Below are 13,922 nucleotides of genomic sequence, written 5' to 3'. Positions count from 1 at the left end.
CCCCCTTCTGTATCACACTATGCCACTAGCCCCATTCTGTATCACACTGTGCCACTAGACCCATTCTGTATCACACTGTGCCACTGGCTCAATTCTGTATCCCACTATGCCACTAGTCCCTTCTGTATCCCACTATGCCACTAGCCCCATTCTGTATCACACTGTGCCACTAGCCCCATTCTGTATCACACTGTGCCATTAGCCCCCTTCTGTATCACACTGTGCCACTAGCCCCCTTCTGTATCACACTATGCCACTAGCCCCCTTCTGTATCACACTATGCCACTAGCCCCCTTCTGTATCACACTATGCCACTAGCCCCATTCTGTATCACACTGTGCCACTAGCCCCATTCTGTATCACACTGTGCCACTGGCCCCATTCTGTATCCCACTATGCCACTAGTCCCTTCTGTATCCCACTATGCCACTAGCCCCATTCTGTATCACACTGTGCCACTAGCCCCCTTCTGTATCACACTGTGCCACTAGCCCCCTTCTGTATCACACTATGCCACTAGCCCCCTTCTGTATCACACTATGCCACTAGCCCCCTTCTGTATCACACTATGCCACTAGCCCCATTCTGTATTACACTGTGCCACTAGCCCCATTCTGTATCACACTGTGCCACTAGCCCCATTCTGTATCCCACTATGCCACTAGTCCCTTCTGTATCCCACTATGCCACTAGTCCCTTCTGTATCCCACTATGCCACTAGCCCCCTTCTGTATCACACTGTGCCACTAGCCCCATTCTGTATCACACTGTGCCACTAGGCCCCTTCTGTATCACACTGTGCCACTAGCCCCCTTCTGTATCACACTGTGCCACTAGCCCCCTTCTGTATCACACTATGCCACTAGCCCCCTTCTGTATCACACTATGCCACTAGCCCTCTTCTGTATCACACTGTGCCACTAGCCCCCTTCTGTATCACACTATGCCACTAGCCCCATTCTGTATCACACTGTGCCACTAGCCCCCTTCTGTATCACACTGTGCCACTAGCCCCCTTCTGTATCACACTATGCCACTAGCCCCCTTCTGTATCACACTATGCCACTAGCCCCATTCTGTATCACACTGTGCCACTAGCTCCCTTCTGTATCACACAGTGCCACTAGCTCCCATTCTGTATCACACTATTCCACTAGCCCCATTCTGTATCACACTGTGCCACTAGCCCCCTTCTGTATCACACTATGCCACTAGCCCCATTCTGTATCACACTGTGCCACTAGCCCCCTTCTGTATCACACTATGCCACTAGCCCCATTCTGTATCACACTGTGCCACTAGCTCCCTTCTGTATCACACTATGCCACTAGCCCCAATCTGTATCACACTATTCCACTAGCCCCATTCTGTATCACACTGTGCCACTAGCCCCCTTCTGTATCACACTATGCCACTAGCCCCATTCTGTATCACACTATGCCACTAGCCCCCTTCTGTATCACACTATGCCACTAGCCCCATTCTGTATCACACTGTGCCACTAGCTCCCTTCTGTATCACACTGTGCCACTAGCCCCCTTCTGTATTACACTATGCCACTAGCCCCATTCTGTATCACACTATGCCACTAGTCCCTTCTGTATCTCACTATGCCACTAGCCCCATTCTGTATCACACTATGCCACTAGTCCCTTCTGTATCCCACTATGCCACTAGCCCCATTCTGTGTCACACTGTGCCACTAGCCCCATTCTGTATCACACTGTGCCACTAGCCCCCTTCTGTATCACACTGTGCCACTAGCCCCCTTCTGTATCACACTATGCCACTAGCCCCCTTCTGTATCACAATATGCCACTAGTCCCATTCTGTATCACACTGTGCCACTAGCTCCCTTCTGTATCACACTATGCCACTAGCCCCATTCTATATCACACTATTCCACTAGCCCCATTCTGTATCACACTGTGCCACTAGCCCCATTCTGTATCACACTGTGCCACTAGCCCCATTCTGTATCACACTGTGCCACTAGCCCCCTTCTGTATCACACTGTGCCACTAGCCCCCTTCTGTATCACACTATGCCACTAGCCCCCTTCTGTATCACAATATGCCACTAGTCCCATTCTGTATCACACTGTGCCACTAGCTCCCTTCTGTATCACACTATGCCACTAGCCCCATTCTATATCACACTATTCCACTAGCCCCATTCTGTATCACACTGTGCCACTAGCCCCATTCTGTATCACACTATGCCACTAGCCCCATTCTGTATCACACTATGCCACTAGCCCCCTTCTGTATTGCACTGTGCCTCTGGCCCCTAATGTATCCCACTCTGCCCCTTCCATCACATTGTGCCCCTAATGTATCACACTGCTCCTCTTCTGCATCACACTGTGTCCATTCCATCACACTGTGACCCTTCTGTATCACACTGTGCCCCTTCCATCACACTGTGCCCCTTCTGTATCACATTGTGCCCCTTCTATATCACACTGTGCCCCTGGCCCCTACTGTATCACACCATGTCCCTTCCATCACTCTGTGCCCCTTCTGTATCCCACTATGCCCCCTCCTGTTTCACATTGAGCCCCTTCCATCACACTGTACCCCTTCTGTATCACATTGTGCTCCTTCTATTTCAGACTATAACCCTGGCCCCCGCATGTATCGCACTGTGTCCCTTCTGTATCACCATGCCCCTGGCCCCCTTCACCATCACACTGTACCCCAAGCCCTCTTCTGTATCAGACAGTGCCCCTTCCATCACACTGTGCCCCTTCTGTATCACATTGTGCCCCTTATGTATCACACTGTGCCCTTTCTGTATCACGCTGTGCCTCTGGCACCCTTTTGTATCATACTGGCCCCCTTCTGTATCACACTGTACTCCTTCTGTATCACACTGTGCCCCTTATTCCCTTCATCATCAACTGTGCCCCTGACCCCCATCTGTATCACAATGTGCCTCTTCTGTAACACAATATGCCCCCTGGTCCACTTCTTTATCACACTGTACCCCTGGTCCCCTTCACCATCACACTGTGCCCTTTCTGTATCACTCTGTGCTCCTTGTCTCTCTTCTGTATCACAATGTACCCCCTGGCCCCATTTACCATCAAACTGTGCCCTCCATCACAATCTCCCTTTTATTACACTGTGCACATTAACTACATTCCTTTACTGACCTTTAATTGGCCTTCTTTCTTCTCTTTCTCTTCTCTCTTCTGACTTCTGCCTATTTCCTTCATGCTCGTGGTTCATCTCTGCACCGCTCCTCACTGACACTGTTGGGACGTGATGACGTCGCGCCCGATGTATAGTGAGAAGATAACAAGGAAGAGGATTCCGGGTCCTGGGCACTGCCGGATTGGGAAGTATAATTTATAATTTTTTTATTACTATTTTTTTTTTCTTTAATGGCACCTGAACTGACTATACAACCATGCAGCATCCATCTGAACTGACTATAATATAATGATGCAGCATGCACCTAAACTGATTACAGTACAATCATGCAGCATCCATCTGAACTGACTATAATATAATGATGCAGCATGCACCTAAACTGATTACAGTACAATCATGCAGTATGCATCTGAACTGACTATAATATAATGATGCAGCATGCACCTGAACTGATTACAGTACAATCATGCAGTATGCATCTGAACTGAGTGTAATAGAACTAACTATTCTACTTTTTTTTCTACTTTTACATAGAACAATCAGTACTATTTCTGGTGCTTTCCAAATGCAGATTATATATAGCGTCAATAACCCTATAAAATGCAATCCCAGACTTCTTCAGTTCTTCTTCACTCTAATTATTTTTTTCTTTGCAAATATCTGTTAGTAGCATTAAGACGTATACATGTAAAAGAAGATACTTTGCAATACTATGTGCCACTATCTCTCGGTTTTCACTGCTCTCCCTATTCAGTCCCTTTTCCCCTGCCCTTCTTACATTTCCCTACTACTCCCCCTCTCCTGCCCCTTTCCCCCTCCCTCCTTATGTTTCCCTACTACTCCTCCTCTCCTGCCCCTTTCCCCCTCCCTCCTTATGTTTCCCTATTACTCCCCCTTTCCTGCCCCTCTCCCGCCTACCCTAATTACGTTTCCCTACTGCTCCACATCTCTTGCACCTTATACAACTCCCTCCTTTTGTTTCCATACTACTCCCCCTCTCCTGCCCCTTTCCCCCTCCCTCCTTATGTTTTCCTATTACTCCCCCTCTCCTGCCCCTCTCCCGCCTACCCTAATTACGTTTCCCTACTGCTCCACATCTCTTGCACCTTTTACAACTCCCTCCTTTTGTTTCCATACTACTCCCCCTCTCCTGCCCCTTTCCCCCTCCCTCCTTATGTTTCCCTACTACTCCTCCTCTCCTGCCCCTTTTCCCCCTCCCACCTTATGTTTCCCTATTACTCCCCCTCTCCTGCCCCTCTCCCGCCTACCCTAATTACGTTTCCTTACTACTCCACATCTCTTGCACCTTTCACAACTCCCTCCTTTTGTTTCCATACTACTCCCCCTCTCCTGCCCCTTTACCCCCTCCCTCCTTATGTTTCCCTACTGCTCCCCCTCTCCTGCCCCTTTCCCCCTTCTTCCTTACATTTTCACCCATCACTCCTCCAAAAACATACTGTGGAACTACTAATTTTAAATGCATCCAATCTATGTACTGCAGTATGTATATTTTTCAATGTTCCTTACAGAGTGTCCTATTTTAAACCTTGCGATTTATTATATTATGACCGTGAGAGCTGCACGATAAGCAGCGGCGTAAACTATCCATAGTAATAAAGATCACTTATTGCTCTTTAGTAACATCCTGCTCTACTGAGCACTCACAGGGGACCAGCATCGGTTGAACTAGAACACTGGGTAGCGCTATGTATTTTAAAGCTTTTATATATATAAAAAATAGCAGCAGATATAATATATTAGTTATATTATATCTACCATTGGCTCCACCCCCCCCCCCCCCCACCAAGAAAACAATATTTATTTTCTAGGCAGGGCGATAGTGTCATTCATTCCAAATAGATCCTTACTGAAAATAAATAATTTACTTAAACAACCTTTTTTTTCAGTCACTCAGATGACACCAGCAAAACAAGTATTATGGCAGGAAAGTACTATTTGGTCAATAGGCTCCCCCTTTCAAAGACATAGGAAGACTTTTCATGTGATACCTTACACCAAATGAGCTACTGGTGGTAACCCCCTACATATATAGAGAAAAAATGCTAGAGACCATGGGGGTATATTTACTAAACTGCGGGTTTGAAAAAGTGGAGATGTTGCCTATAGCAACCAATCAGCTTCTAGCTGTCATTTATTTAGTGCATTCTACAAAATGACAGCAAGAATCTATTTACACTTTTGCATTTGTAATTCACTTTGTTTGCTTCTACAAGAAAAACCTAATACCACTTACCTATGATAATGGAACATAATCATGCAAATTTAGGCAATTAATAAAGAAAAGCATTGAAAATTGAAAACAACTTGACATAAAACTCTGAAAAATATTTTTATTTTATAGTCAATTTTTTTTTGTGAAGAGATGAATTCAGCAATGATTTTGTCCAAAACATCATTGTTTACAATAGCAATAAAAGAAATTGAAAGAAGTGAATGCATTTTGTAACTGATAAGTGTAATATCTTCTACTCCTGAAAACAATTAGCGAGACTTGCTGAGAGAAGCGATGCTAAGATGATAAACTATTACATGTGATATTATATAAGAAACACTAGTAATAATAGCATGCATGTAATTACACACTGGAGATGTATGGATGTACATTGATGTCTATGTGTACACAAGTCTAGACAGACATATAGCTGACATGCAAAAACAAAGTGAAGCCATTTGTTCAAAAACTTTGCATTGTACAGATATTTTTTTTTTAAATAGTTGGTATAAGCTAGTACTGTACATAATCCAGACAACAGCAGGGGAAATATGATGAGGGCAAATTGCATAATGAAATTCAGAAGTAGTATTCCTTATCTCATACTTGCCAACTTTTCCTTGTTGGCTTCAGAGAGATTCCAGGGGAGGTGAGGGGCAGAGGCTGGGCTTGATGAATCATTTTGGCCCTACCCCCTAAACAATTGTCACAATTTTGGCCAATTACAGCAGGGGCTGGTGCTAAGATGACGCAATATTTGCGTCATTATGCCCTCCCGCCACTTATCTATTGCGGGGGTGAGAACAGGGAGGTTGCTCTGGTCTCCTGGGAGCCAGGGAGGTCTCCCAGAAATGCGGGAGTCTCCCGGACATTCCGGGAGAGTAGGCAACTATGCGTTAAAGAAAAGCAGCTAATGAATCTCTAGAGATTGAAGTGGCTTTTACATTTCTGTCTCCATTACTGTAGTCATGTCGTCTTACCTGTCAGTCTTTGATTAAATCTTGGTCTCCATGAAAATGGGCACCTCCATAGGCATCAATACATGGACATAGGACACAATTTCTGAACTGTATCATCATGCCACAGATGGCGAAACCAACCACGTCTTGTAGTGGCTCAGCATCAGGGAGAATGCCAGACTCTTCAGGGAGTGAGGGAGATCACCCCTAGTTCAGGGAGTCTCCCTGACATTCAGAGAGAGTTGGCAAGTATGCCTTATCTGGGCACCATTGATGTATTATAATAGGGGGATTTAAACAGTAGTCTGGGGTCCAGACCTTCCACGTTTAATTTCAGTGTTGCAAATAAGTGTAAGGGATGAAACCGTAACACACACAGTACAACCTCATCAATGTGATAGAAATATTATTGTAGTGTGACATAACGGGGGCCCAATCTATGCAATGTGTACCAGTTTCTCCATCACGCATTTACCCCAAAGGATCTGCATATTATAATGAACTTAGGGAGATAATGTGGCTGTTTATTGACAGAAACTAGGACTATCACTCTTGCTGCAATAAGTCATATACTTGGGATGATGAAAATGGCTGGTGTTATAATGAAAAGAATTAGGACTGTATCTCTAGATAAAAACTAGGAGCAAGGTTTTAACACAAATGGTGAAAACTGTTCCTTTGAGACAAACATTTTATAAACACCAACCAAGGATCTTTCGTGGCCAGTGTAAGCCTGAATATGATCATGACTATCTGAGAAAACAGTTCAGTACGGACAATCACTACTGTCTGTAGGGCACAGATACACTTTGAATTGCGTTTTGCTTACTTGTGAAATCCCAAAACACAGCGGCCAAGTTCAGAGGTGAAACTAGCGATCTGTGGGCCCTGTTGCAGTGAAGCGGGAAGGAGTGAACCGGCGCCCACAGTTCATAGATCACCTTGCAGTGAGCCCTATAGTCTCTATGTGCCCCTGTGCATCTGTTGCACCAATGCTAGTTCATCCTCTGGCCAAGTAATAACCCTACTAGACGTGAACAATGGGAGCAATCATAACATCAAGATCCTTTTTTCAGTGTGAATCTTTTGTTGCTTGTGGCAAGTCTTACTATGGTTGCTGGAAACATCCATGATAACCTAGAATTAGCTGCGTAATAGTGGAATGAAGTAAAGCCAGTAGGAAAAGTTATATAAACTCCTAAAATAAACTTTAGTCAGAAGACAAACCTGGACAATTTCAACAATACAATCATATATCTATGCATTCCTCTCCCATGGTTCCAGGTACTCCAGGCCAAGGTGGGTAAAGATGTCTTCTTCAGTTCTAGCTTTAAGGAAAACATTCTGTAAAACACAAGAGAAAATATCAGCAACACTTAACATATACTTTAATTATATTACAGGCTTCAGGGTTTTTTTTTATTTCCACATTTTATTAATTAAATAAAAATAATGTAAGTGTAGGAACTTTTATCCAGAAACCCATTATCCAGAACATTTCATAAACCAGAAAGTAAAAAAGAAAGCAAGTCGTTGCTACTGTTCATTGAAAATGGCAATCGTTATGTTAGTGTCGCTGGGCCTGATTCATTAAGGAAAGTTAAGCAAAAAATTGAGTAAGTTTTCTTACTAAAGTTTTCTGGACAAAACCATGTTGCAATGCAAGGGGTGCAAATTAGTTTATTGTTTTGCACATAAGTTAAATTCTGTCTGTTTATTCATGTAGCACACAAATACTTGATAGCTTATATGTACACTGAAATTTAAAGTTGATCTAGGACATGCCTTGCCCCAAATATAAATCTGCCATCACATTTTAAATTTACCTCCCTCCTCCAATGCAACATGGTTTTGACTCACTTGCTTTTGCTCAACTTTCCTTAATGAATCAGGCCCACTGTTTGGAGCTCTGCTAAACAATTTATTAAGATTTTGTTTATGCTTTTAAAGCTTTAACAAGAACATAAAGGAAAGTGGTGATAGGAAAGTCCTGCTCAGCTTGTTGTTGAGCAGTGGTGAGTGTATTTAACCAACTTAAAAAACAAACAAGTCCAGTAATCCTTAAATGAGTTTAATGAGGATGGGAGAAGGCCGTGTGGTGAAAGACAATGATATTTCGAAATGTCATGTGCTCCAAATCATAGGAAAAAGCGATAACCAAGAGTCCCAAGCATTCTGGATAATAGTCAAATGATAACATGAGAAATCTGACCACAATCACCAGGTTGAGCAAACTTACATTTGACCCGCTGATCCCAAATGTCTCATTTGTTCTCAGATCTGTTTCAACTAGTTTCTCCATTCATCAGACTTTGTTAGTGTTCTGATCAATCTTGTATTGCCAATGTCTCTTACAGCCATATAGTAACTGTATACTAATAAATGTACCATCATCACAATGGCTGTATTGAGGGTCCATTTGTTATGTGCACATAGGATGTTACTGTCTTTTTTGGTGGAATGTGGCACAACATTTTGGAGATGCAGTTTGCACCTTTTACTTTTCCTTTTTAGCCTAAACAACTTCTCAAAAACATTTCTAATCAACATTTATTTATATAGCGCCAGCAGATTCCGTAGCGCTTTACAATTGGGAACAAACAGTAATAAAACAATACTGGGTAATACATACAGACAGAGAGGTAAGATGGCCCTGCTCGCAAGCTTACAATCTTTGTCTAAGACACCACAGATTGCCGAGCAATATCCATTGAAATGCAATAACAATAGATTAAACACAAATTTGCACAGTACAGTTGATTTATGAACTTTGTTAGTTTGACAGAAGCATCACATCCCTTGCTCTGTGCTTCTGGAGAACCCTACTTCTACCAATATCTAACTCTCAGGCTGTTATACACGGTAGAGCCCTATCACATGCAGCCCTTTCCCCTCTTTCACAGTCACACAAGTAGACAAGTCACTGCCTCTCACAGACTGAGCGCACTCCTGAATTAAGCTGCGCTTTGGTGAACTTTCTAATGATGTGATCAACTACAGTATGTTCTATCACCACCAAAATCAAACTTGCCTTAAAATTGGAAGAAAAGCAAATACAGCCTTTAAATGTTCTTACGGAAATCAGCAAAGGAAACACAAGACCTGGTGGTGTGAAATGATTGTTGACTATGGACTATCTGGTAGTTTCACATTAGACCTGACAATCTAACTGCTCTAGTTTGCTGACACAGACTCTCTTGCAGTGATGTCACAAGAACCACCATACTCTCTTACCAGAGATTGACACTCAATGATCTCCTGTAGAGAGCTCTCCTACCAATACACAAGTTCGTCTCTTGCAAATATACAGGCAGTTATAATTCTAAACACAACAAACACACATATATAAGGGGCGCTAATTACCCTAAAACACACGATTGAGATGCTGCTGTCTAAACGGGATCTGGACCCATTTGGAAAATAGATACTAAAAAATAAATAAATATAAGATAGCGCAAAGCTCAAATCGGCATGAAAATTTAATACATAAAAATATACATATAAATATATATATATAACCCAATATAAATGAGCAAGTTGCTACAATGTACACTAGAGTAGGATGGAGACAATATTAAAAATAATAATAATAATAATAAAGGCAGCATATTGAAAGATTCCATAGCCTAATAGGACTTTTAAAAACGCTCTTCATTCAACAACAACACTAATTGCTTCTCTGAAGTCAGCACTAATTGCAAACCACAGTAAGTACATCCATCTACTTTGGTTTCCAAATATTGTATTTCCGAAAGATTGAGCATAATTATCCACATATATTTTATAAGGCATGATTGTCTGGTGCAAATAGCTACACTCTTTTCAATCATGCATGTGCTGATAATTCTTGGAAATGATTTATTATCCTTATCCTATGGCGATCGACATTAATAATGAATGTTGTATAGTGTATTATACCTTTTTTTTATTGTACATGCCTTACAGGAATTGGAGATATATTTTTAATGAGATTGTAATATTTGCATTTTTACAGTTACATTAAAAATGCTTATCCCATAGATGGTCTATACCTGTGGTTCTTAAAGGAGGTGTCCAGTTTTAACACCCACCCATGTAGAAAATAAAGATTGGTCCTTACTCTGGGACTTCACCAGATACCAGGAGCCACCGGAAGTGCTTAGGATTCTTCCTTTTGAGGGAGTTGAACAGGATAACATTAAATACTAAATATTGCAGTGGAGTTTTAGAGGGGCAGGTAAGCATTGTAAATCATGCATTATATGGATTGTGTTTGCTTAATATGAATCTTTTGTGTTGTTAAGAAACTGAATTGACATGGTATGGAACTCAGGTTGTGATCATTAAGCAATGTGAAGCTCAATAATGTATGCAGTTAGGAGTCTTATACAGAATTCCACAATATTCTGACCAGGAATCCACAGCATTCTAAAGCAATGATCATCATCATCATCATCATTTATTTTATATAGCAACGCTAATTCCACAGAGCTGTACAGAGAATGATGTTCGTAGAGTTCCCTATTCAGCATCAAGTTATAGTGATTGAACACATCATTACTTTAGAATGCCTCAGTCTCTTGTTTAGGAACTTGTGGCATTCTTTAACACCTTAATACATACTTCCCAGTGTTTACACAGGCAAACGCGGACAAAATCACTCAGCCCTGATCTGCACAAACCCCATCTTCAATTTACACAAAACCCGCCATACTCTGTACAACGGTAATCCCAGTTCACCCAAAATCCACCCTAATCAGTCCAGCAATGCTCACTTTCTGATGAATCCCCACTGCTTAGCTGCAAGTCATACCCCTCTCAGTGTTCATGAAGTGGGACAGTCCTGCTAGAATCGGGACTAGAGTGAGGATTGTAAGCTTGCGAGCAGGGTTCTCTTACCTCTCTGTCTGTATGTATTACCCAGTATTGTCATATTAATATACATAGTAACATAGTAACATAGTTGAGGAGGTTGAAAAAAGACACCAGTCCATCAAGTTCAACCTATTTTGGATCTCATGCGATCCTATTGTTTGTTCCCAATTGTAAAGCGCTACGGAATTTGCTGGCGCTATAGAAATAAATGTTGATGTTGATGATAAAGGTATGCCCTAATCTCTGATGCAATATTCTAAATAATTAAAATAGATACTTCTAATTATTGGAGGGGTATCAACAATGAATATAAATTGCAATAAAAACACAAAACTCATGTCAGACCACTGCCTGTAACTGGCAATAGAAAAACACCTACTTGTTTCACAAGCTTTTTAAGATAACAAAATCCCTCTAATAAATTAATTTAAAGGGCATATATAATATTTTTAGAAAGACAAATTTTCTTAACATCATTGTAACCAGGGTTTTATGCTGCAAAGAATAATAGGATCTTCTAATTATTTTACTACATTTGCTGCTCAAAAGGACGCACAGGGTGGCTATCATAGGTTGCACACACTTTGCCACAGTTATCCCTTTTAAAAATATCAGAACGTAGTGTGAAAACTATTTTATGTGTTTACATATTATATAAAATGTATTCACGCATTCATTTATATTCAGCAACTCAAAAAGAAAGTAATAGAAATAATTAAGATGGTTACTTTAGAATATTAGTGACTGCTCCAAACTCAGGTTATTATATACTAGAAGGATTAAATATTGAATGTCTATCATGTCTACTTAACCCCCATCTCCTCCCTTTGCTCGTCCTCCCTTCTCTCCTCTTGCCTCAACTGGCTCCTCTTGTGCCTGGTCTGTTTACCCTCCCTTAGGATGTAAGCTCGTATGAGCAGGGCCCCCTCCCCTCCTGTCTCCATACCTGTTCTTCCGCTCCGTCTTTACTGCATATGACTGGCCAGAGTTTCTGAAGTATTGGTACTTTTTGTTCATTGTTCTGTATGGTTTCACCCTGTATAGTCTACTGTTAGTACTGTGTGCGGCGCTGCGGATACCTTGTGGCGCCTAACAAATGAATGATAATAATAATAATAATAATAATAATAATAATAATGTTAATAAAAGGTATGATTTTTTATTTATTTTTTGTACACTTTGGGTGTGTGCAGAATAAATAGTGCCCCCATGTTGAAATAATGGGCCTGAGTCATTAAAAAAGATTAAATATAAGGCAATAAAAAGGATTAAATATACTCTGGCACAAACCATGTTACAATGCAAGGGGTGCAGATTAGTTTATTTTTTTGTACATAAGTTAAATACTGGCTGTTTTTTCATGTAGCACACAAATACTTTATAGCTTATTTGTGCACTGAAATTTAAAGTTGATTTAGGACATGCCATATCCCAACTATAAATCTGTCCTCACATTTTAAATTAAAAATTAAAGTTGCCCCATAATCTATAAATGATGATTTCCCTCATAATTCTTACGTCAATGGCACCTTCTCTTATGCTCTGAATGGCAAGATAGTTAAATAGTATGTTATTTGAGTGATCTCTGATCCCACAATCACTTCTTTTTTCTAGCTGTTTTTCTGGAGGTTTGTCAAAGAGTAGCTTAGTACATCTGACTGTTTGTATTTTTATCAAGGTAAAAATTGAAATGGCAATTTGTAATGTGGCGCTTTGTTAAACTGTGGTTTTCAGCCGTTTTCTAGTGGTTTGGCCTTTAGTAAATCCCTCTAATACAGGTGGTTTTAACACACCGTCCAATAGCAAATCTAGTCATTTGTGTTTTTGCTTTGCTAAATTTCTTTAGCACGAGTATGATGTGTCTTACAGCATGTATGTGACATTAAAGAATTTGCTGGGGGTTCGGGGGTGGCACCGTATAGTAAAGACGTTCTACAAATGCAGATTAACATTAAGTCAGTTCCGTTGACTTTATCGTTTGCATTTTTGTTTCACGATTTTCTTCAGCTATGCAGTGAAGGTGTTTAGTTGATGATTACAATCAGGACTATTCTTTATGCCTTCCTTGCCGGGGAAGTAAATAATGAATGAATGAATTGTGGGTCTCGTTCTACAATTTTGCCATTTCAGAGTAGCATTCAGCATGCTTATAGCTAATCTCTAATCAGCATCAATCAAGCTTATATAAAATGCTTAAGAGCAGCTGGCAATCCCTTGTCTTCACTGTGCCAATCAATTTTGCTATTTCAATGACTGCAAATAATGCTTCTATGGCTGCAAACATGACCATTAACTACACTTAGTGCAGAACAAATGTTTATGGAAAGCAGTAACTTCCTATATTTATATGTAGACATCAATAATCAATAGCTCTAAAACCAGAGGCAGAGGAAGAAAGGACACTTAAACCATCACTACCTGATGTGTACTTTCTAATCAGGGCTAATCAGAGCTTTTAATGATACTTTGATAGGTGGACTCCCTGCTTACAATTCATGCTCTATTTAAAATTATGATAACCTGGTTTCTGCAAAATGGGCCTGAAAAAATACCTACACCTATGTTTATTTTAAGAATATAATTATTTACATAATATTTATTTGCAATAATATAATTAATTATTTACATAGTTTATTAATCAGACATAACAGTGACAGTGAAATCAATGTTTCCTCTAAACCAAGCAATTAGGAAATGCTATGGTTAATTGAATGGGGA

General features: G+C 40.8%; 1 protein-coding gene across 1 annotated transcript in view; it reads right to left on the bottom strand.

Moving 5' to 3' along the window:
* Positions 1 to 7,335: 7,335 nt before the first annotated feature.
* DNTT (DNA nucleotidylexotransferase) overlaps positions 7,336 to 13,922 on the bottom strand; it is a 230,303-nt gene continuing 223,716 nt past the window's right edge. Inside the window, exon 11 of the mRNA XM_075216179.1 lies at positions 7,336 to 7,694. Within this exon, the coding sequence (XP_075072280.1) occupies positions 7,608 to 7,694 (87 nt within the window). The 3' untranslated portion in view covers positions 7,336 to 7,607. The remainder of the gene's footprint in view (positions 7,695 to 13,922) is intronic.

The sequence above is a fragment of the Mixophyes fleayi genome, chromosome 6 (assembly GCF_038048845.1).
Source record: "Mixophyes fleayi isolate aMixFle1 chromosome 6, aMixFle1.hap1, whole genome shotgun sequence".
NCBI classification, from domain to species: domain Eukaryota; kingdom Metazoa; phylum Chordata; class Amphibia; order Anura; family Limnodynastidae; genus Mixophyes; species Mixophyes fleayi.
Note: the sequence above shows the minus strand (reverse complement) of the source record. Positions and strands in the feature narration are given on the sequence as shown.